At 40.6% G+C, this 24,795-nt stretch overlaps 1 protein-coding gene across 4 annotated transcripts in view; it reads right to left on the bottom strand.

The window, feature by feature from the left end:
* Positions 1-2,401: 2,401 nt before the first annotated feature.
* The window catches only part of Kifap3 (kinesin-associated protein 3), a 138,542-nt gene continuing 116,148 nt past the window's right edge, over positions 2,402-24,795 (bottom strand). For 2 of the 4 annotated variants that reach the window (XM_087580238.1, XM_087580239.1), the window contains exons 20-21: positions 7,522-7,587; positions 2,402-3,741 (exon numbers count right to left, since the gene is read on the bottom strand). In XM_087580238.1, coding sequence (XP_087436364.1) covers positions 7,542-7,587 — 46 coding nt within the window. In that variant the 3' untranslated portion in view covers positions 2,402-3,741; positions 7,522-7,541. 4 annotated transcript variants of the gene reach the window in all.

The raw sequence follows: 24,795 nt of genomic DNA, 5'->3' as shown, positions 1-24,795 counted from the left end.
TTGGAAAGTGAATGGGATCAGTAAGAAGAACAGATCAAGGGCCCATTCAGTCATCATTATAGAGATGACCTTCTGCAGCAGATAGAAACGATAAAATGGGACGTCTGTCAAATTCCTTCCCCCACAGTTCAGGAAAGCCCACGGGAGAGGAGGTGGAAAGACTGGAGACGCCAGGAGGACGAGGCCCTCTGAATCAACTAAGCGAGGCTCATGGGAACCAAGACTGAAGGAGCAAGCACGGGCCTCCATGGTTCTGCACCTCCACGGTTCTGCACCTCCACGGTTCTGCGCCTCCACGGTTCTGCACCTCCACGGTTCTGCGCCTCCACGGTTCTGCGCCTCCACGGTTCTGCACCTCTGTATGGATCGTAGCTTACAGCTTAGTATTTTATGAGACTCCCGAGCGTGTGAATGAGTGTCCCTGGTTCTTAAGCCTGCTCTTGGGACACTTTCTTCTGCTGGGTTGTCTTGTCCAGTCTTGTTTGACAGTTTTTGCTTTACCTTATATTTTATTTTGTCATATTTGATAGTCGTCTCTTAGAAGCCTGTTTTGTTTTAATCAGAGAAAGCTAGTGGGTCCAGATGAGAAGGTAGGTGGGAGGAACTGGGAAGGATGGTAGTTGGAGAAAGTGTCATCAGGATACATTAAATGAGAAAGGAATCCATTTCCAATAGAAGGCGTGTGTTGGGGAGCGGAGGGGTCTGCTTTCCATACTCTTTCTTAAGAATATCCAAATCAGGGCTGGAGAGATGGCTCAGCGGTTAAGAGCACCCTACTGCTCTTCCAGAGGTCATGAGTTCAATTCCCAGCAACCACATGGTGGCTCACAACCATCTGTAAGGAGATCCGATACCCTCTTCTGGTGTATCTGAAGACAGCTACAGTGTACTTATATATATATATATTAAATAAAATAAATCTTTAAAAAAAAAAAAGAATATCCAAATCAGGGCTGCCGAGGTTAACTGCTGCCATGTGTAAGGCAGTTAAATCCCTAATGTTACACCAGAAAAAGTAGATGAGGAAAAGCTGTCTTTAAAAAAAAATCACTAAAAAATTATTCAAGTGAAGTGTTTTTGAGTTCTGAACCCAACTGTCCCTCAACAGTAAGCCTACACTACACACCCTGCTTGTTACCACTTAATACCAGAGACCGAGGCAGTTTGTTCTTTGAAGCAGTGTATGCTTTTCTCTGCAAGCTACTTTGAGATTTAAATTATTTTATTTGTGGTGCTGGGATACAACCCAGGTTGAATATATGCTAAACTATAGTTCCAGACGTTTAAGATGCTTGTGGAAACTTTAATTTTTATGCCAAAAAAATTTCTAGTATACATCATTAAATTAGGTGTGACCTTAATTTGTAAGCAAACTCTAGTGAGATCAGGATATGATTTATATTATGAATGACATTTCTAGAAGTGTCACGTCCAATGCTTTTCGTCCTCTGACATGCACAAGACTTTAGTTAGTCTTCTTTATTAATCTCTTTGGCAAGCTTTCAAATCAAGAGAACGCTAAACTCTCCATGCCTGAGCTGAAAGATTGAGGTTTCTTAATCTGTGAAGTCCTTCAACAGTAAGATACTCAGAAATGTTACGAATCATTAGTCTTCTCAGTCAGTGTGTAAGCATCAGTTTATTTCCTACTAGTGTCACTTTTGTGTAAATGGACTGCGTACGTGATGAACAGCACGTGTACATAGACTGTGCATGTGATGGATGCACGTGTACATAGACTGTGCATGTGATGGATGCATGTGTACATAGACTGTGCATGTGATGGATGCACGTGTACATAGACTGTGCATGTGATGGACAGCACGTGTACATAGACTGTGCATGTGATGGATGCACGTGTACATAGACTGTGCATGTGATGGACAGCACGTGTACATAGACTGTGCATGTGATGGATGCACGTGTACATAGACTGTGCATGTGATGGATGCATGTGTACATAGACTGTGCATGTGATGGACAGCACGTGTACATAGACTGTGCATGTGATGGACAGCACGTGTACATAGACTACACATGTGATAAGCAGCAGGGAAGCATCTGTACAAAGACTGCTGTAGTGAAAACCAAGTCAGGTAATCCACTGACTAAATATAGAAACATGGGCAAGTCATTAATATCTCACCTCAGTTTAAAAAAATATTTTACACGTAGTCGTCTTGGGGTTCATGTAGGGTGCACGTGTGTCACAGTGTGGGGTTAGGGTGCATGTATGAAGACAATGTGCAGCAATCGCCTTGCTCCTTCAACCACGTAGGTCCTGGGACTTGAACTCAGGACTTCAGGCTTGGTGGCAAGTGACTTTACTTACCCAGTCATCCCACTGGCTCTCACCATAGATTTTTTTTTTTTAGTCGTAAAAATGAGAGTTGGACAGTGCTGATTCGAACCTTTCTGGCTTTAATATTTTGTGGGTAAAGGGAAACAAAGACAATAGCTGCATGCATTCAGAGTTGTGAAGCACACACAGACGCCGTCCCAGATCATACACTACCGTGTGTGTCAGGTGAGAGCACACCTGTTGCTTAGCTTTACATTTCTCAGGCAGATGACCGTCCCAGCACCAGGACTCTGTGAAACGTGTGAATTAAGGTAAACAGTATACTTGGATCAGTGGGATTTTAAATTTAAAAGCAGAAATCTTCCCCTTGACCTGCACTGTTCTGAATTGTATGTTTCCTTCAGTAGGAGATGATCTGTGCTCATATTGGATTCATTTGCTTGGTTTCTCAAGGAAAGTTTTCAGTATTTTACAATCAATGAATTATTTTCAAAACCCATTATTAATCATTGTGTCCCTTTTATTCCCACCACCCACTTCTAACTTAAGTGAACAGAGAGTCCTTTCCTTAATTTTCTTAGGTAAGGCAAAAATACTTAGCATCTTCACAGTTTACATCGTACATCTCAGAAGAACAAAACTTACAAGCTCAGTGTTGCTCCTGCTGCACTCACAGAGGATCCCGCTCCTCAGTGTCTGCTGCAGTTAACATGTCAGGACTCTGGGTCACTCGCTAGTCTATACGTGCATAACTTACTTATAGCATGTGTTCACTGTTAAGTTAAAAAAACTCATATAGTTAAAAACTTTGTGAAAGAAACTTCCAGACACAGCATGGGATAAAAAGAATGAGGTTCATTTAAAATAAAAGGTAAAGGCAGCATGGCTCACACGAAACACTAGGAGTTTATAAAAAGAAAGAGAACGCAAAAAAAAAAAAAAAGTATGTGTATCCCATGTACATGAGTGGTTCCTGTGAAACACAGTATGAACACATGACTTTGGCCCACTCCTTTGCGGGCATGCCACCTTTTAATAGAGATTAGTCACGTAGTGTAAATGGTGTAGCATCTGCTTTTCCAGGCTAGCAGCTCTGCAGCAGTCTCATGGGAAATGTCATTCACCTCAAGATGTGGCTGGATGCGTGAACGGTGGAGCATCAACCATGTCAACGAAAGGCGTGAGGTTAGCGCTAACCCGAAGCTAACAGCGGGGAGAAATAAGCAACGCAGCCCCACAGGAGAACAACATGCATTATTAAGTCAAGATTCAAGGTTAGCCCACAGCACACAGATCTCTCCTCAGCCGAGTTATACATGGGAGGGTGATTTTATCGAGACCCAAAGCTGTAGTAGTAAGGCTCGTCAGGGCGGAATCCATATGCGGTGGCGGGGCGTCCGAGGATTCCCACTGGCTGACCAAAGCCATCCATTCCAAGGCTGGAAAGAGAAAGGCAGGTTAGAAGTGCTCTGCTTTCAACCACAGCAGGTCATTGTCAGGACCCCAGAAGCTCACTTCAAAGACTCCTTGACAGCGACATAATTTTCAAAGATATTATTAACCTTTTATATTCTCATTAAAATGTACACAATAAAATATATGCCTCTGACAATATATGTCCAAATATCAGAAACCTGTCTGGAGGGTCTGTTCCACATAAAGCAGAAGACTCAATTGAAAACGATTTGAATGAACAAATTATGAAGGACTAGGGAAAATCACATTCGAGCAGTGAGTGCATTACTGCACTGGGAATGATGGCATGGCAAGGGTTTGCGGACTATTGCACGGTCTCTGTCCTGAGGAATAGAGACGATCCCCCAATTAATAGGATATGCAATCTGAGTATCAGCAGTGAACTCCCAACACATCTAAGTTATACGAGTCTGAAAGAACAAGAGAGAACGCTACACGGCCTGCAAACCAGCCAGAGTTGGTCTGTAAACTCTGAAAGCCAAATTGTGTATCTTTTCCTTTTTAGTAAAAGCAACACAATTGTATGCTCTGGTTTACTCTATGCAAGCAGAAGCCCTAGAGTCACAAAGACAGCCCACAGCACAGACACAGTTTACTCTGAATTCACAATTTTGTTTTGTCTACGAATAAACTGTTAGAAGAAAATCTGTTCTTCAAAAGCATCTTAGCAAAGAGTCACCAATGCTGACAAAAAGGCAAGATGTCCATTTTCCAGGCAGCTAGGGCGGCTTCAACATGCTCATGCATGCATAGCTCATGCAGTGGACTTAAAGCCAAAGGAAATCATTTTCAATGCAGAAATTGAGCTTTGAAAACATAGCACATTTAAATGAATTAAGATTATGTGAGATTTTACTAAGCAGAAAGGTAATTTCACCAATACAATATCACTCTGATTAAAAATATATTCACATTTCCTCTCACAAATAAGATTATACCGAAATATACTAGTATTGAAATGCTAATAGCACATTGTTCAAGTGTTTGTATATGTCTCAGACTATATCCGAAGAGTAAGTCTGTACCTTATTTTGAAATTGTGAAAATGTAAATACTCCTTTGTACTTTGCCCCACTGAAGAGATTAAACTCTGAGGTGAAGGGAAAATATTATTCTAGAGATGGCTCCAGAGAGGGTGGGGGGTTTTGAGTAACCAGAAAGTATTATATGCATGTATGATACTTGTCAAAGAATAAATCTAATTAATAAAAAGATATTCCAGAAATTGGGGGATTCAACAAACTTCTATTTATCCACAGGGTACATCTATTCAAAATTAGAGGAACGGTTCCCTGATGACCACTCCTAAGTACTCAGACGCCACTCACGCATTTCCTAACTCCCTGACATGGAAGGGGTGATTATAGCTGATGGATCTGAACTTCTCCTTCCCCACCTTTCTCCCTGGCACTTCACATACTCCTTAGCACCTTTAAGAGGCTGACAGCTGGGACGTACCAGGTCCCGTTAATTTGTTGTCATTCCTCAGTCTGAAACCTTGTTTTGAGATTAGGAAATTAGAGGCTTGCAGTAGATCACCGAGCAAAGAAAGCAGGTTTGAAGCTGACTGTCTCAAGGGAGGACTTTAGGAGCTCTACACGACGGATGACGATGGCAGGCAGTCTGCCATGCAGGCACAGGATAGGACAGCAGAGGCTGACACACTTCCCACTGAGGGAGGGAGGAAGGGGCTCAGCAGAGCCTCGGACTGAGACGACTCTACATTCGAGTTGAGTGACTTCTCTTCCATATTTCTATGGTGGATAGGCAGACTCCTCATCACTGTCTTCCTATGTGGCTTGTCAAACGGATAAATACATTTGGACATGCCTATACACTGCACTTTTCACTGTAAATGTCAAGTCCCACCCCCTTTTATAAAGACACCAGTTACACTGCCAATAAGAGTCTGCATCCCCAGGAAAGTGAAGGAAAAGCCCACCCTTAGGTGTGGAACCTTTTATATCCCTGTGTTTAGGTCGCTGTGGCAGGTTCTGTGTCTGCAGTCCAGAGTGGGTGGCAACTGAGTGTACGCTGCAATGTGTAGGGCAGCACCTGGGATTTTTGATATGAACACACACACACACACACACACATACACACACATACACACACATACATACATACATACACACATACACACACATACACACACATACATACACACATACATACACATACACACACATATACACACATACATACACACATACACACATACACACATACATACACACATACACACACATACACACATACACACACATACACACACATACATACACACACATACACACACACACATACACACATATACACACATACATACACACACATACACACATACATACACACATACATACACACACATACATACATATACACACACATATACACATACACACACACATACACACACACACACACACACACACACACACACACACACACACACACACACATCTATATCCCGGGAAGAAAGGAAACTAACTTAACAGTGGCTCCTTTTGATTCACCCTTCGTGTACCGCGGATGAAGCATTTGAAGGACATTTAACTGGCTTGGACAGAACTGCGATGCTGTGGACTGTTTTGTAGTCATGGCCGTCTTTTAGGTTAGGCTGGTTGGGAAGCTACAGTTGTCTACTTGGAGCTCTTGTGTGGGTAATTCTAAAGTAGTGGAGCACAGGGCTGTCTAAGATAGTAGAACTTGTAGACAGATATTCCTTTGGATCACGTGGATATTAATTTTACTTCCTTTCTTGATAAAAGGATACAGCATTATTAATGTGGATTCTGGGTCAACACTATGAGAGTCTAACAATTTGAAATGGAATTAGACAGTGTTTGCGGTAAGTTCTGGAAGGGACAGACACACTGATACAGAGGTGCAGTGATGCAGAAAACTTGGGCTGTTCTGACTTATGCGCACTTGACTCGGCATTAACCGTATCAGGGACACTTGTGTGCCCTGACCAGGGACCTAGGAACCCAAGGAAACTAAGCTGTGATGTGCGGCATCTGAGCTTTGCTTGGCACTGACAGATAACAGTAACATGTGGCTATACATGTGGAATTAACTGTAATCGCTCAGTGTGTCTCTGTATGTACAAACCCTCTCTGCTGCTCTCAATCTACGTAAAGTCTGTAAATCCTATATTACCATATATTAGCATATGCAGCCACCATACTGCTGTGTCTTCTTGGGACTGCTTAGTGATATTTAACTTTTGTCTTTAGTGTTCAGAGAAAACATCTTAAATTGTTTAATTACCAAAACCCAGTGTATTTTCTTGGTAACAGATAAATCTAGTCCAAGAAAAAGGGGTCTCTGGTAAAAAGATATCAAGGGATGATAATGTCATCAATCTCTATTAAGTTCTATACCCAAGAACAATGACTTTAGGGGAACGTAGAGAAGAAAATGGAAAAACATTCCTTAAAGTGAAAATACACTTATAATTCAACAATAATATAATATAAAGAACATTTGGAATTTGATTTTATAAATCTACAAACTTCATTGACACAGAGGAAGCAGAAGATTGAATTCTGTCTATATTTGTAGGATCTGAAACAAGTCCTCAAGCAACATTCACTAATTCTAAACTGGCAATGATTCGGGAAAAACAAAGTCTGGGAACGACAGGTGGCGCCGTACATGCAGCACAGTGCAGGGAGGTGGCAGCCAGCAGGAAGCCTTGGTGCACTCAGGTTTCCTGGAGAAGAGAGAGAAGCACCTACCTCGGCCGTCTGAGGCTTAGTTAGTGCATGTTTGCAAAGCACTTTGACATCCTTGGGTGGACAGTGCTGCGTAAGTGAAAAGCATCATCGTTATCTCGCTATGATTAGATCAGAGCAACCTGATTTTTCCTTCTTTAAACTAAGGCATCAAGACAAGTACAAACCGTAATAAAGTCATTAGTGGACGTCAGCATGAGAGAGAATACTTTTGATCCATTTTTTTCATGAGCACATAGGCTCTGAGACTGAAAATATTTTAAAACAATCTTGTTTGTACTTTAACTCACAACACTGCTGCCAGAGCTCACTCGGACCTTGTCTGAACTCCTAGACACGCGGCGTTTGAACTCCATGAAGGCAGCTTCCATGTGTGGGTATGGCAGACCGCTGGAAGGTTTATTATACTCTTCTCAAACCCTTTCCCTGTAACCGCAGAATTACTCTTTGCAATCATACATGGAGTCTATTCTCCTGGTCACTACCCTGTTAATTTAGTCATCGGGACACAGTCTGTCCGCTTCATGTTTTCTGAAATAACTTAAGAGTTTCACTAAGTATCTATGATACTTTTGATGTGGGTGAGATCACTTCAGCAGCTGAGAGCCACACTACCCTGATGGTGCTCAGTCTCATCTGAACCAAGTACAGCACACACGGGGACCCCACCTCTTGGTCTTATTAGTGCAACCCAATGTGCATGAACAATGTACTCAATAAGACTGTAACTTGAACGAAGAGTATCGGGATGGATGGACGAGTCTGGAGAGACAGGTAGGATTGCACGGGCTAAACGAGATGCAGATGGCATAGAGGCCGGAGTAAGACACAGTAGCAGCCAGAGAGCAGCCCGCGGTGCGTTCTGGTTGAAGTCTCAAGTGTGTGGTATGAACTAGCACAGGACTTCAGGTCTCCAGTGACGAGTGGACTGAGGTAAAACTCTCTGGAGAACTCAATAGTTTTGAAAAAACCTATCCTGAGTTTTAGAAACTTATCTATGGTTAAAAAAAAAAAAAAAAGGTGTTGGATAAGCTCAAACACACGTCAAACATTTAGCAGGGAGTGTATCTGCCCATGCCTCGAGTCCTGTAAACAACAATCAGCAAATTGCTACAGTTCACAGCAAAGGCTGTGTGTATGTGCAGTGCACTGTGCCCACACTTGTGGAGGTCGGACAACTACTTGTGGGAACGATGGATCTCTTTCTTTCCGTCCGTGGTCCTGAGGCTGACCTGAGCCTGTCAGGTTTGACAGCACGTGTCGGGGGACATCCTGTTGGTCTATCTTTCTAGCTTTTGAAATGAAAGTTTAGTTACAAAACTTTTCTAGGTTGGAACTGAGAGCTAAGACTGTGGTTTTAAAACTGACTCAAAGTTTTAATAACTACAGATAATCTGAATGAGAGAGCCTTCCCCATGAGTAGAGGAAGTACTTCATGAAATATTCCATGGGGCTGTCAGACAGGTTAGGAAGCTAGTTTGACTTTAATAGTAAGAAAATTCCATGTTTTTGAAATCCCTGGTGTAGGAAGAGAAATGCCACACAAGTAAATAATACCTAATAAGGTCTCAGAACGGGCGCCCAAATGTAATTTACAAAATCGCCACTAGATGGCGAGCTTGTCTTACCACTGTACTCAGAATGTGCCACTGAGTTTTAAAACAGCTAATTGCATTTAAACTATTTAACACGCATGGAGTGAAGTTTTGCTTCCTCAGATAACTAATGTCTTCAATTTTATAAGTGTGAAATAATCTAGTTCACACAAAATAGGAAACACCTGTCCCTGAACGTAAAGTCTGTGACCGTGGGGCTTAAGTGACTGTCTTCCACACTGACTTTTTCTTTTCTTTTTTCTTTTTTTGTGACAGTGTATCACTGTGTAGCTCTGGCTGGCCTGGGACTCACAGAGACCAGCCTACCTCTGAGCTTCCCAAGTGCTGGAATTAAAAGTGTGAGCCACTATGCCTAGCTTGCTTGCAAGTGAAAAGTTAAACCTGCACATTAAAGTACTATTCTGACTGCATAGTTTGAAAACTGTCATGGAACCAACAGCAAAAACGTTTATGTCTTTTGTAAGTTTAACTGTTGTACACATGTATTTTAGATTTCTCTAAGGCATTAATTTGTTTTGAAATTGAATCACTGTATCATTGAGAAAATGAAATGCAAGAGTATAATTATGCAGTCTTTTAATGAGTCTGTCATATGTACACACACACAAAGACACAGTTTAGTCGTAATTTTAATTTCCTTTTGTGTGTTGTATACACATAATTATATTTTGCCTTTTATTATTAATAAAGTGAAACATAAATAATACTCAGGGGGTCTGTTTTCTTTGTGTGTGTACCTGTGTGTGCCACATGTGTGCAGGTGCCTCCAGAGACCGGAAGTGTTGCATCCCCACAGCCAGAGTCAGATGTGGTTGTGAGTTGCTTGACGTGGGTGCTGGAAACTGACTCAGGTCCTTTGAAGGAGTAGAAATTGTTCTTAATTACTTAGCCAGCTTTCCAGCCCCATGAATAATATCTTTAAATGAAATTTCATTTTTTCAAAATAAAGGGCAAATTATGTAAGTATTGGGAGGGAAGCTGTATTTAAATCATTCGTCTGGGACTCATTAAAAGCATTGTTAATGACATCCGTCAGCTGGAAGGGGAAAAGACTGTGGGGCGGATTCCTCCAGTTAGTGACTATGTGATGCTTCAGATAAAAATGAATTCACACCAATGGGCGGGCGTGTGTAAAAAGTGTCTTTCATTTATTCCGATTGGTAGTGAAATCCCACTTCTCTGACTTCCCTGTAATCTCAATTAATACTTGTCCCCGCCCACTGCAGACCTACAGTTTCCTCTGCGGCACCCTGACCAGGTCCAGGAGGGAGAGAAAGAACAACTCTGACAAACAGTGACATGCCCACTCCTGGGAGTCCTGACGGCACAGCACACAGTGCATGAAGGGAGAAATGAAGGAACTTAGAGACTTGTCTTCTTAGCACCAATTGAGAGAGAATTAGATGTTTTTATTTCACTAGCCCAGAGTAATGGCTAACACTTGTCGGGGTAAGAGTGGGCTGTCAATCAAGAAGGAAATCACAAGCATTTCCATACATGGAAGTGGTTTCTGAATTTGTCTTTTTTTTTTTTTCAAATCTGCACGTCAAGAGCCCTTCCTCATTAGCCTCATCGTCCCCTTTACTAGAAATTCTTTCTATTCTTGTTTTATTTGTTCTGGACATTCAAGGAAAATATTTATAAATTTTGTATTGTTCTGATTTTAGACTGGCTTTCCAAAGAGAACAACAGTTGATGAAAGGAGCTGCGGCTACTAACTAGTTCCTCCCTTCTCTTACTTGTAGCGCTGGTGCCTCAGACAACTCGCTGTATCTGACTCTCAAGCTGAGGTGAGAAGCCGCCTCCGCCTGCAGTGCTCTCTGGCTTCTAGAGAAGTCTTTTAGTTAGGGCACAGCGTCTAGCTCTCTTTGACTACATGTCTTCAATTGTGCACGAGAACTTTCTGAACCTACTGGCGGGTTCTGTGCTGTCAAGCAATGCCTCGCACCCCGGCACGTACCGAGTGGCTTGCGTAAGTTCCACATCAGTAAACTGTCATTAGCACCTCCTTCAAATAACTGCTTGCCTGTCACTGGTCCCCTGTCACTGGCCACACTCATGTGATCTATCACGATGCCTTTCTTCTTCTTAAGGCACAAAACTGTCAGACGTGTCACGTGCAGAGGATCGCCTTGGTAGCAATGTTTTCTCAGGGACAGACTAACCAGCCGTCTGGTACCGAGTGAGTTAAATGTGAGCACCCGAGCTAATGACTGTGTAATGCTAACCTACGTTGCTGGTTCATTTTGACTCTTTAAAATATGAACTGTGTGTTTTACCCCTTGCACTCTCTTAATGATTTGTTTTCAGACTGAAACCGCTTCCAGCCGTCAGTTACGCTCCAGGCCTCTACACATGCACTTTTCCAAGCACAAACATTTCTTTTTCCTATTGGTCTGCCAGCCCTGTCAGAGCAAATTTCACTTTAAACTAAATGCTATGATGCTTAAAACCTCTTGGATTACTTGGGCTGCTGGTGTGATCTATGACCTTCCAAGAATGACAGCTGAACTTTCCAATTTGCTTACACTGCTCGGGGAGCTGGGAAGCAATGCCAAAAGGAAAACGCTTGTGATGTTTGAACAGAGAGGAACGTTCTTGTCGGAGGTGGGGCAGGAGACTATAGGTACGGAGGAATACTAACAAGGAATGAAAAGAAACTAAACATGCTGTAAAGTCAATGCCTTAAACAACCCAAAGTTAGCACATGAGCACTACCGCGCTCTAGCCGGGCACGCCTAACTGTAAACTGGAAATAACCACGTTTAGTTACAGTCATCTAAGCACCAAGCAGAACTCTAGTTAGACTACACTACTGAATGAGTAAGTCCTAGAAATGGAAAAGAATCTTAAATCATCCTGATTAACAGAGAATAACAGGCTATATCAATCTCTCCCCTTTCTTTATAAAATAGAAATTTGATATCTGAAAAATGTCAGAGGCAATACAGCCATGTAACATGGATGTTATATCATGGATGATATAATACTAGTCTCTTAAATGAAAAAAGTGTTATTAACTTTCTGTGATAACTCATTAAAACTCCTTAAAATAATTAATATAGTTTGGGAAAATTTTAATATAGTTTTGAAACTTTTCTCTTTGTACATCAGATAAGACATAGATGGTTATGAATGTTTAAAAAACCCAAATTGTCATAAAAATAAGATTTTTAACATAAAGCTTCCAACTTATCTGAGACTATTCAACAATTTCTTTCCTTTATTTTGCTGAATAATAGATCAATCATGTCAGTGATAAAATTCATATACTGGCTTGTCAGTAAAGACTTTTTGGAAGATAAATTAAACTAAGAAGTAGTTCTCAAAACTTATGAACAGAAATATGTAGATTACAAAATCTACAGCTAAACTCATTAAAAATCCATGTTTAAAGAACTAAGCAAAAACATCTGAAAATTTGATTGTAAGCAAATTTTAAGTTGTAAATATATGAAAAAGCATTCTTGCCTGCTTAGTCTACTTTTAAGATGTATGTAGGGCAGTGCTACTGTACCCTGAAGCTGCGAATTCAGCCACTTCAGCAGTGAGTACAGGAAGCTGCCAGATAAATGCTGCAGAGGACGGACTCTAACCTGCATCAAAGCGCGCTCTGCATTCACTCCAGAGGCTTAGCCCACGAGAACACACTCAACAGTATAGCTCAATCCATTTTCTACACAAGTTGAAGGTTAACTACGGACTGTCTGGTACAAGACTTCTGAAAATAAAACAGGACATGACTGTCGTCTTCACACACAGGGCTAAGGAAGCCCTGACCCTAGGCCAGGCAGACGGAGTGTAGACAAGGATGTGGAAGCTCAGGATTTCTTACGGACACCTGTGCGGTACCTTGAGTTGTTCTTAAAGGATTATGGGGACACTGCAGACCTTTTCCCACTATCAGCGACACACATGCCATTTCCCTCTATTTGAAGGACTGGTAACTCTGCCATTCCTGACCTTGTGGAGTACTGACTATCTCTTGTATTCAGGTGAGTCCAGTCTCAGGTGACTCCCATGTATAACCCATTCTTAGGTATATGTCTGGTACCTTTTATATATGGATTATAACTGTTACACGAGACGATAGCGATGCATCTGGAAATGCTTGGGAAAGGCTCGCTCCTGCACTGCACACGATGAGGTGGGTGAAGAGAGTGCAGGTGGAGACGAGTCTTGCACATGCTTTCTGTTTGCCTTTACACGGCTTCTGCATAAGTCATGGAGGTTTATGCCTATGCAGATGTCTGCTAATTATTGCTCAGTAAAATAATGCCACGGCCAATCAGTCCTTCCTCTTGCCCTAGCAAGAGTGGACTGCTTGTGTAAACTGGGTAATTCAATCAAACGCTCAGACTCTACGTCATGATAATGCAAATGTAGAACGCCTTTAAGAACAGTGAGGGCAGTGTCTTACTTTATATCCCATGGGCCAGCTCATGTTAAGGAGGAAATCAAGGGGAGACTTGTAGCCATTCACATGCGCTGCTTCTCACTCTGCACCGTGCTCAGGAGACTGATGTGATAGGCTCTGTAGTCAGGAGCACAGCACGTGAGAACACTCAGGGTCTATTTTTTACTCTGTGGTGGCTACTGTTTCTGATGCTGCAGAAAAGCCTGGGAATCTAGGGCTCATATCTAAGTTGGGGAAATGTGAGGAATTTCCAGGATGAAGGGAAATCTATAGTCTGTATTTCAGATGTACACGTGTAATGGAGGCAGACCTACATTAGCTGCTCCAAGTCTTAGGCTAGGAACATACTGATCCCATTTGAAATAACCTTAACCCTACTTGTTGATGGTAACACTTCCTTTTCCCAAGGGTTGGCAAACAGTGAAAGTTTTTTCTTTCCATACAGAGAACAAGGTAAATATAAAATTGCATTATATCTGTATAATCTCTGACCCCAGGAAAAAATATACACACATACACAAACATACACACAAACCTATATTTTCCTGTTAACCATCCAAATAAACACTATCATGGGAAGAATTCCTGAAAAAGTGGGATATACCAATTTTAGATACAATTTCTTCCAAGGTTAAACAAAGAAATTATGCATGTGTGATCACCCTTCATTATTTGAGACAGAATACTATGTTCACAAAATTATAGATGTTTCTACTAAAAAGTATTGAAAACTTGAACTAAGAACTTAAAGAGCAAGAAAGCATTTATGTCTCTATAGTCTGAAATGAAACTCTGTGTGTGTGTGTGTGTGTGTGTGTGTGTGTCTATGAGTGTGTGTGTGAGTGTGTGTGTGTGTCTGTGTGAGTGTATGTGAGTGTGTGAGTGTGAGTGTGTGTGTGTGTCTGTGTGAGTGTATGTGTGTGAGTGTGAGTGTGTCTGTGTGAGTGTGTGTGAGAGTGTGTGTGTGTGTGTGTGTGTGTGTGTGTGTGTACACCTCTCTAAGCTTCTATTGACTAAATCTTTGCCCACAAGATGGCAGGCATTAAAATCGGCTTTTACATCATTCTCCTTGATACCCTGATACATACAGTAGCCTCCCCCAAACCTCATAATTTTCCAAATCACACTGTCCAAGACATCCTGTTCTGTTTTGTTCTGTTCTATTTGATTCTATTCATTTTTCTTTATTCTTGCATACAACACATGCTGACTACAGTTTATCCTTCCCACTCCTCCCAGTTCTCTCCCCACCTTTCCTCTCCCTCAGATCCTCCATTTCTCTTCAGAAAAGAGCAGGCCTCCTAGAGGTAACAAGTGAACACAGCCCAACCACAAGGTGCAATGAGAGTAGCATAAACCCTTATCACAAAGCTGGATGAGGCAACCCAGCAAGAGAAAAAGGGCCCCGTGGCCAGGCAAAGGAGTCAGAGACAGTCTCACTCCCACTGTTAGGAGGCTAAACAACCGCAGCATGTTTGCACAGGGCCTAAGGCAGACCCACGCAGGCCCCATGTAGGCCTGATAACACGACTACCCTCAAAAATGTAACACAACGAGAAAGGAAGTAAAAGTAAGCAGGGTGCTCGCTATACATTCTGATTATACTCATCTCTGCCGTGCAAGACCCTATCCAAATGCTTACCAATTAAACAGATCACACACACAAATTTAAATGATAAAACACTGAATGCATAGCCTCACCTTGATTATATATTTATGTTGTGTCCTAACTTTGAATGCCATTACAGAAACTAGGTTGAAAACACTTAAGAAATCACAGAAACAGGGACAAGAGGGACTTGTAGGCACATGCGAGTCTCCCAGTGTACTAACCAACGACTGGTCAGTAACAGGACAGGTGGGGATGAAGGGAGGCGGTGTAGAATCGGTCACTGTAGAATGTCTGCTTTTGAGCCTGGGAGCTAATGCGTGCATTTATAACATCCTTGACTGTGCCACCGTTTCCTAGAGATACACCTTTAAACACATGCTGCTGTTTCAGCACGGACTTACACAGACATTCGGGACAAGCACCCTAAGATTTGACTACAGGTTAGATTTATGTGAGGCCTAAACGTATTGTATCGATCTTTCTACGTGAAAAATTATCTTCCAAATAAATGTTATCTCCAGAAAAATATGTATATACTTCAGACAGGGTGTCACATAGTTTAGGCTGATCTCCAGCTCACTATGTAGTCCAGGATGACCTGGAACTCCTGATTATCCTGCTTCTTACCTCCTAAGTGCTGGGAGTACTGGAGGTCAGACCTGGGCATCTCCCCAGCATCTGCCAACTGAGCTCCAACCCTGGCCCCATTAGCAATCCTAAAAGGCTGTTATCACAACTGACAGCACTTTTAATGCTAACACTGTTTCTTCCATTGTTACGGTGAAGCTATAAGGTTTCTTTATGGTAGAGAAATCAGATGGACTATGGATACGATTTCATAGATTATGCTTATAAATGTAAAGCATTCTGAACTTTTTTATTCTCTAAGAAACTTTAGTAAAATTTTGTAAAAGCAGAAACAAAATTTCAAGATAACATTTAATATACTATGCTGTATTTACATTGTTGCCTTAATAGTAAGTAGTTTTTAATATACTAATTTTTTGTTTTGATTTTATTATTGTAAAATTCATTTTATTTTTTTAGTTTTCAGTTTTTGTTATTTTACTTATTTACATTCCTGTCGTTGCCTCCCTTCTCGATGGCCCCTCCCACAGTTCCTCACTCCATTCCTCCTCCCCTTAGCTTCTGAGAGGGTGCGTCCCCTACCCCCACGCCTCCCTTTTCCCTGGGGCCTCAAGTCTCATGAGGACTTAGTGCATCCTCTCTCACTGAGGCCAGACTACTCAGACCTCTGCTACACGTGTGCCAGGGGCATGGCCCAAGTGTGCGCCTGGTTGGTGGCTCATAGGATGTTATGCTTACATTTAGCATAGATGAGTACTTAGAATATTTAATTTAATATCTAGATGTATGAAACAAGTATACAAAGAATGTTAACTAGGTGTTAATTATCAAGGCTAGTATCAATCTATTTAATATAAAATAACTGAAAGTGCTTATGCCTTATATGGATTATTAAAATATTTTTCCATATACAGTTATTTGCCAACAATTTAAAAATAACAGGATATATAAGACATGCATATATATGGCAACATGTATCTAATACATGCTTTGCATTATACACTTGAAAGGGTGACATAGAAACAGTAACGGTTTAATATAGAAGTAAAACATTGTGAAAAGTCAAGTGACACTGAAAATTAAATAAACTGGGAAGTGGAGTAAGTTCATCTGTGTTTACAGACAGCCCTGCTGGAGAAGCTAGTGTGGGCCAGCTACTGGGATACAACTTTGACTGAGACTGTCAAAGGTCTTCCCCTCTGCAGTGTGCACTGCTGAGGAGAGAGACGAATTAACAAGGAAGTGACTCATTAGAGCAGACGGGCTGAAGGAGGAGCTTTTAGATGCACATAAGATTGGAGTTGAGGCTTGAATGACAAAAGCTAGTTATTTAGTCTGATGACTACTCACAGTAGGCAGGAAGGTGACAGAGTAGGGAGCGCTTCTTCAGGAGGAAGAGAGAAATGGGACACTTGTAGATGAGGCTGAAGAAGCAGAAGTGTATGTAATGTAGAGTTAGGCAGAGCGAGCTGAGGACCTTGCTTTTTCTTAAAGGTGCAGGGAGCTGAGTTTGGCTTAAGAAGACTGGGAAAATTGTTAAGTGAACAAGACCATGAGGGGAGGCAGCTGCTGCACTAATTAGGAGGCTGCCAGGAGCTGAGTGATGCTGGCAGCAGCAGTTGGCATTAGAGTGCTAACAGTATAAACTGCAAGAAAAGTCCAAATAGGAGGGAAGACCAAGGAAGACCCCGAAGTTTCTGACTTGACTACTTGGTGGATGGCTGTAACGTTCGTTAAGGTACAAAGATGTGTATATAAATGCAGCACTTTGATAATTCTACAAGCATTTAATTAACTATGTTAAACAGGAAAGAGGAAAGGGTTGTGTTCAAATCAATATCTGGTAGGAAATATAAGATGACAGATACTATTCAAGACTAACAGGATGGTCCTGTGAGCAGTGGGAATGAAAAGATGGTCTCACATGAGGGTTTGGCTGAGGCAAGAAGCATTTACAGGTGGAGAAGAGGAGGAATTATCTGCCAAAGAACAATGCAAGGGATAAAGAGGGGCTGACAGAGATCAGAAATGTGGTACGTTTTGAACTGAAATAAGAGAACACTGAAAAGCAAGGCTCAGACAATTGCGCTAAGCAAAGATGAGAGTTGAAAATGAGAAAAGTCTATTGCTTCAAGTAACACAAAACCTACTGACAATTTTGACAAGAAAACTGAAGAAGTTCAAAGTTGAAAGTTTTTTATTATTTTTAAAAGTTTAGATATTATCCCCCGCCCCTCTGTGTGTGTGTGTGTGTGTGTGTGTGTGTGTGTGTGTTAATCTGAATGCATGTATATGCACAAAGTGTGGTCAGAAGAGGTTGCTGAATCACGGAATGCAGTCACTGACGGCTGTGCCCTATCACATGCAAAGTCCTCTGCAAAAGCAAGTGCTCTTAACTGAGATGGGTCACTCTAGCCCCAGAACTGAAGATTTCAGAGAAGTTTTGTGTATGAGGAAGTGAGAATGAGCAGTAGTTAGAATGTAACATGAGGCCAATAGAGTTTCCATGGTGACAGGATGAACCAGTAGAGGGAGAAGGATGAGGACAAATAAGACATCTTCAGGAGGGCAGAGGACAGAGTCTAGATGCTTCAAGGTCACCTCCATCATTGTAACAAGGGGAAAGAAACAAATATGGATGAAAGTGTGAGTCTATGGATAGGGTGGATTGGCTAAATCAGAATGGCTGTATTCAGCTGTGAACAGTAATTTAATAAGGGCGGTAATCACTAGAAATTAGCACTCTGCTTCTGAAGACTTCACTGCATGCATGTTAGTAAATGCTAGGATGATTACTAATGCATATGCCAGACTGGAAAGCATTAATGGATACCCTCTCAAACACTGCAGTTAGATAAAGGTTACAGTGGCCTGGCACTGACACCAGTACGGTTTCCAGTGCTTTGCTGTCATGGTTGAACTGCACTGCACTGTCCAATCGACACAAACATGAGCTCTTTTGAACAATAAGACATATTTTTCTTTTTTAAAGAGTACAAAAGTACTTTTAAAATATTTACTTTGTGTTGAAATGGTTCTATGGACCTTTACAAACAGAATTTTGGGTGAACTAAAGTTGCAAAAAGACAATATCAGCATAAATTCTACAATGGCTTAAGAAGATCTGAGGCATGTGTGAAAGCAATAATTAGAAGACGCTATGCCATGGCTCAAAGTTCAACATTCCTATAGTGTGCCTAGAACCTTCTAAAGAGGCCACAGGCAGTAAGTACTATACTTCTTTTTAAAACTTCAGTCACTCTTCCTCTGCAGTCTTTAAAAAATTGTGTGTGTGTGTGTGTGTGTGTGTGTGTGTGTGTGTGTGTGCGTGCGCGCGCTCGTGTGTGCCATGGCGTGCACGTGGAGGTCAGAGGACATTGGGGAAGTTCCCTCATGCCACCACGTGGGTTTCAGAGATAAAGCATAGGTTCTGAGGCTTGGTGGCAACTACATTTACCTACGAAGTCACTTTGCTAGCCAAGTACCCTCTTTTTAAAATGCAGCAACCAACAATTAGCATTTGCTAAAAAGTGGATCCTCTATTTCCAAGAGACCTGATTGCATGGTCTCTAATTCAGAAATATTCTCCTCAGTTCTCCATCTGCTTTTAAGCATTGTTTTTACAATCAGCTGAATCAGTGAGGGGCATCACCCACCCAGTGAGGGGCATCACCCACCCAGTGAGGGGCATCACACACTGCCTTATTCCAGTGTTCTGATTTTTATGAGAAATGATTCATTTCATGGAATGTGATTATTATAACAGGAACTATGGCTTAAGTAGTGAGAAATGACAAGACTGATTTAAATTTTTTATTTTATTTAAAAATATCCTTATTTTTATTTATGGTCCAGAAGAACACATAGTGAAATATTTTTATTTTGGCTATCATTCAAAATTGTCATCTGAGGTAAATTTCAGTTTGCTAAAGTCTAACTGCCAATCATAAGGCAATAGAAAAGGTAAAAAACAAGTGAACAATAAATTTAATACATTTACTGAATTGTAATACTTACTCTATATGTACAGAAATAAAATTTTATTCACTTGATAAAATGGCTGAGTGGGTTTAATAATGTTATTTTTGTTTTTAGAGTAGTTCTTATAATGTAGAAATGAAGATTTCTGAAAGCCTCAAATTTTCCTTGTTGCAATGGGATTATTTCTGTGCCTGAAGTGAAGAATACCGCTCTTACTCATTAAGCTAATTAAGTATAAGCTCATGTTCACACCAAGAATAGAACTTAGCCAAAGAAGTCAGTGAGGGTCTGTTGTTTAAAGCCTTTTAGTGATCAATTCTCATGTTAACAGAGCAAGTCCAGCACCTCTCTGCTCACCCCAGGAACACATCTTAGTATTATTCATTTTCTAAAATTTTCTTTCAGTTTTGGTCTTGTTACCATGTGACTTGGTAAAAACTAGGTCACTTGAAAAGGAAGAAAACCTAATAAAACGAATTACAAGGACAACAAGATTAAACTGCTCGCACTGTCTTCACACACCCTCGCTGAAACCGTACAAATAGGCAGTTGGCTGTGCTTTGGCGTTTAGCAGCACGCCATCAGTGAGGAGGAGGAAATTTTATTCTCATTAACTGTTGCAGATTTACTGCAGTGAAAAAGGGCTATGGAACCCGAGAAGTGACAGTACAGCAAGATCAAAGCCATGGCTGGAAACTAAATAAACCCTCTGGCTACTTCCTGCAAGGAAAATTCACTTTGGCAATGTAAAACAGAGCCCAGTTAAAAACTACTCTCAGTTTTATGAGCTGTCATAGCAGCTCAAGTGGTTTGGGCTGGCTGAGTTTAGAACATTTTATTTCCGTGTTTTTGTCTTAGATACTTCTACAAGAAGGTTTATAGACTAACTCCCCACTCCAACACAACAACAAGAAACTTTGTGTAGTTAAAACTGAGTGTAGTTGCTAAGCTCATTGAAGCGGGCCTTCACTGGTACATTATACCAGTATTTCACTCTTACATTTAACTTGGGAATATGGATTTACTCTTAGGATATAAACACAACCTGCACAATTCCTATTCAAGCTAAATGCAAATCAGCTACATAGCCCACATGGCTTTTATCTGATTAGTAAGCCATTTGTCCAGGGCATCCCGAGTGACTGTGGGCAACGAGACTAAGGTAATTACTTAATATTAACTTAAAGGCCTACGGCTCAGTATTGAAGAAAAATGTTCTGTTTCATGCTTTGAATATAAGAAAACTTAATGACTATTCATAGGAGTTAGGCCACATCCAAACAGACAGGACTAGAAAGAATAACTCAACCTTGAACTCCACAGTCCTCTCCAGTTAAGGACTAAGCCTAACACTATGACTCAAGGCCTAAACAGACTGCCCTATGTCTCTATGTCCCTATGTCCCTATGTCTTAAAGGGAATAGTGCTTGTTATTCCGTTTAAAATATGAATAAGGAAGCATTTGAAATGGTAATTTGCATTATAGTAAAAAAAACAAACAAACCTACTTTTGATGGCCAAACATCTCCTCTAAGCACTCACCTACACTTAAAAACTTTAGACTTTCTTTTAATTTATATTTGCAATTGTTTTATTTTGAAACAGAGTATCATGACTACCCAGGCTGGCCTGCCCTGATATCCTCCTGCCTCAGCCTCTTGAATTCTGTGCATACAGATATGCACCAACCTAGTTGACTAAATTCACTCTCAACTGTTCTATCTGTTCAGTCAACAAAAGTGTAACCAGTGCCTCTGGAAGACCATCTGAGCTTCACCACTAGATAATCACTCTTAAATGGTGGTCATGTATTCAGTGTCCCAGCCAAGCCAGGGTTAACACCCACGTCATGTCTTTAAACACAAGGCTGTGCACAGTTGATGTGTTAACACTTTTATGGGATTCAGTTCTATTATTTTACTTGTAGATGCAGTTATAGCAATATTTTTTCCACCTAAATGAAGGTCTTAATAAACTCTCAATATTGTGGTTTCCTTTGAGAAAATCCTTGGGCTTTATACACAGCCAGTACACATCCAAAAGCTTTGCTCTGACCGCCAGATAGAAAAGAGCACTGCCCCAGTCCACTGCCAAGCTCTCCTGCTTCGAAATTGTAAAGGAAAGTAAATAACTGAAAACACCTTTCCACGTAAGCACTGAGACATCTCTAGGGTAAGACATCTTCCCAAGGCTCCAGTAATTTTTGACTTATATTTCTATTTTTTAGTAAAGTTTACAGTTTGCTAATGCTGATCTAATAAATCTAGCCTTAATAATCTAATAAAATCTAGCCTTAAAGGTTATAAGCCCAACTTACTAATAAAATCTAATTCAATTTTCCATGGGAAGTGCAAATAATTAGTGTCCAAGCAGTGGAGGGAGGCCTTTGCACTGCTAGAAAGAAGCTGTCTCTCTAAAAGGTCTAAATAACAAGAAGGAAGTCAACCACAGGACGTCCCTAACAGGCAGCAGACAGCGCCGTTAGCGGAAGAAGGGACTTGCACAGGGCAGTCACTCTCCAACCCAGACAACCTCATCCTTTAACTCTCATTTTAATACAACTGGACTTAATGTTTAGACAGAATTTGAGGTAACGAACTCATTACTTAATGCGTTAATAAACTGTCTGCAGCTTGCCTTCAAGTAAATGTGAAATACCAATTTGCAAGAAAACATGTCCAAATGTATTAAAGCAAAATAGGTTTATAATTTGCCCTGCTACAAAGTGAATGCTACATCTCCCCTTTAAAAACATTTTCTCTCTACTTTCCCAAACACAGGTCACCAGGATTAATGTATCTCCTTGTCATCTGGAGGCAGTGACCCTGTGGAACAAAGGCTGCTGTCTCATACAGAGCTTAAGGGCTTCAGTATTCATTACCGCCCTGTCCACTTGGTTCTGTTAAAATCTCTGACCCTTAATTTCTATTTCCACTCTTCACCCTCTTTACCTCACACACGTGACTTTGATCAAATGTGACGTGTGCAGCTATGAAGGTCAGAGACATTTATTAGCCTTGATGTGCTTAGATTTAAATTTTAAAAAGTCTCAAACATTTTATTCTTGGAAAATTTTAAAGGCTCCTAGGAATATTTTATCTTGAAAAATCCAGAAAGAAAAATAAAATTTCTCATAAGGATTATTTCACATAGTAAGTCACATAATTAAAATGTCTCCATATTTACATTAGTTTACACCATGCTAATGTCTTGTAGTTACTGCCACTCAGGCCCAGCAGTTTTCAGCAACCTATAAGTTTACAAGTAGAACAATCGCATCACTATCTTAGGCATAGTTTCCTTCGTTATATAGCTTATGAATGATTTTATTAATTTCCAGAAATTCTGTGACACATTTCTACTCCATCGATACTCACAAAACTACAAGGACTTACAATCGTCCCTCTGATCTCAGTCTGCACAGCATTTACTACTGGGTTTGAGATGTTTTTACATAAGCTAAAAACCCCTTGGATAACTGAATATTCATAATTAATTTTAATATATTATAACAATTTGCATAGATCTGTTTATTTTCAGGTAGAAGCATCATGTCTAAAATGAAGCATTTTTAAAAGTAAATAGGATACTCTACTGCAACTCAACCTGGCTGTTATATTCTTGATATACATATGTATATGTATGATATGTATTTATAAAGAAATTGCTTTTGAAAAACTTTATTTTCTCATTTGTATGTACAGATGTTTTACCTGGGTCTCTGTATACCATGTGTATGCCTGGTGTTCATGGGGTCAGAAAAGGTCACCAAATCCTGTGGAACTGGAGTTACATGTGGGTGCTGGGAATTACATCTCAGGTCCTCTAAACAAGCAGCTGGTGCTCTTAACGCTGAGCCATTTCTCCAGCCCCTCTTCTATATTTCTTTTAATCAAGGCTTAAAAAACTCTATTTAAACCTACCAGCAGTCCTTCTAAACATGCCTGCAAATGTCCAGAACTAAGGGTTTTGGGGACCTACACAGACAGCCATGTCAAGAACTCAGTGTATGGGAAAAGTTTAGCAGTGCATTAAATATACAGGACATTGAGTAAGTTATTTTAGTTTTTTTAAGATTATATATTGTTTGATAGTGGCCTTGTGTTAAACCTAGCAAGCTAGGGTTTGGATGGGGGATGCTAAGGGTAGCCTTATGGTAAAAGGAGTAAATCTAACTTGTATACACAGAATCCTACTGTTAGGAAAAACAATACTTGAAAGATTAAGGGGCCGGTAAGGTAGCTTAGTGTAAGGACGCTCCCTAGCAGGCCTGACAACCTGGACTCCTGCAACAACTGAGTCCTGCAGATTCCCCTGACCTCCACATGCATGTCACCACAGGTACAATTAATATGGAAATGTAATTTAGAGTTAAAATTAGTATATTCTTTCATTCAGAGAAATAGTTACTTCATTATGATCTTGCAACTAACATTTCAGCTATTATTTAATGGTTCACAAAATAAAGAGGCTACAATAAAAGATATACGTGCATAGTATGTAAGTTTTAGCACAAAACAAATAATCGCAAAAAACTCCAAGAAAGAAAACAAAAGGTTGTAACGAAAATGAGGGCATATGAAGGAGAGAACAGGTCACATGTGAGTCCAGTTCACTCTGACCTCAGCGAGATGGTCAGTGATGACATCATTCTACCAACCACAAAGAGCACCAGGCTCTCTGAAAAATATTTTTCAAAGCCCCAAGGAAACTGAAGCAGACTGAGTTTTTTTCCAGTTTATGAAAATTGGATTCCTATAAAAGGAAAATGGACCATTTTTACTGCAACAAAAACTGATTTGTAAAAGCTGGAAGCAGTTTAAGAATACTCTTAACATGAGGTTCTTGTTAGTCTTGAAAAGTAAGAGTTATAATAAAAAAAGGCCCAGAAATATGGCATGAATACATAGTACATAACATTAAAAAACCACCCCCCGAAAACCTTGCTCCCATTATTTTTAATTAGCTTCAATACCAAGTTCCACTTTACCCCCAACCCCAGTTCAGAGCTGGGGAGATTTACATTTGACACTGTGATTGGCAACCTCATAGCTAATGCCTTG

Source organism: Rattus norvegicus, chromosome 13 (assembly GCF_021556685.1).
Source record: "Rattus norvegicus strain SHRSP/BbbUtx chromosome 13, alternate assembly SHRSP_T2T, whole genome shotgun sequence".
NCBI classification, from domain to species: Eukaryota; Metazoa; Chordata; class Mammalia; order Rodentia; family Muridae; genus Rattus; species Rattus norvegicus.
This window is presented reverse-complemented; position numbering and strand designations above follow the sequence as displayed.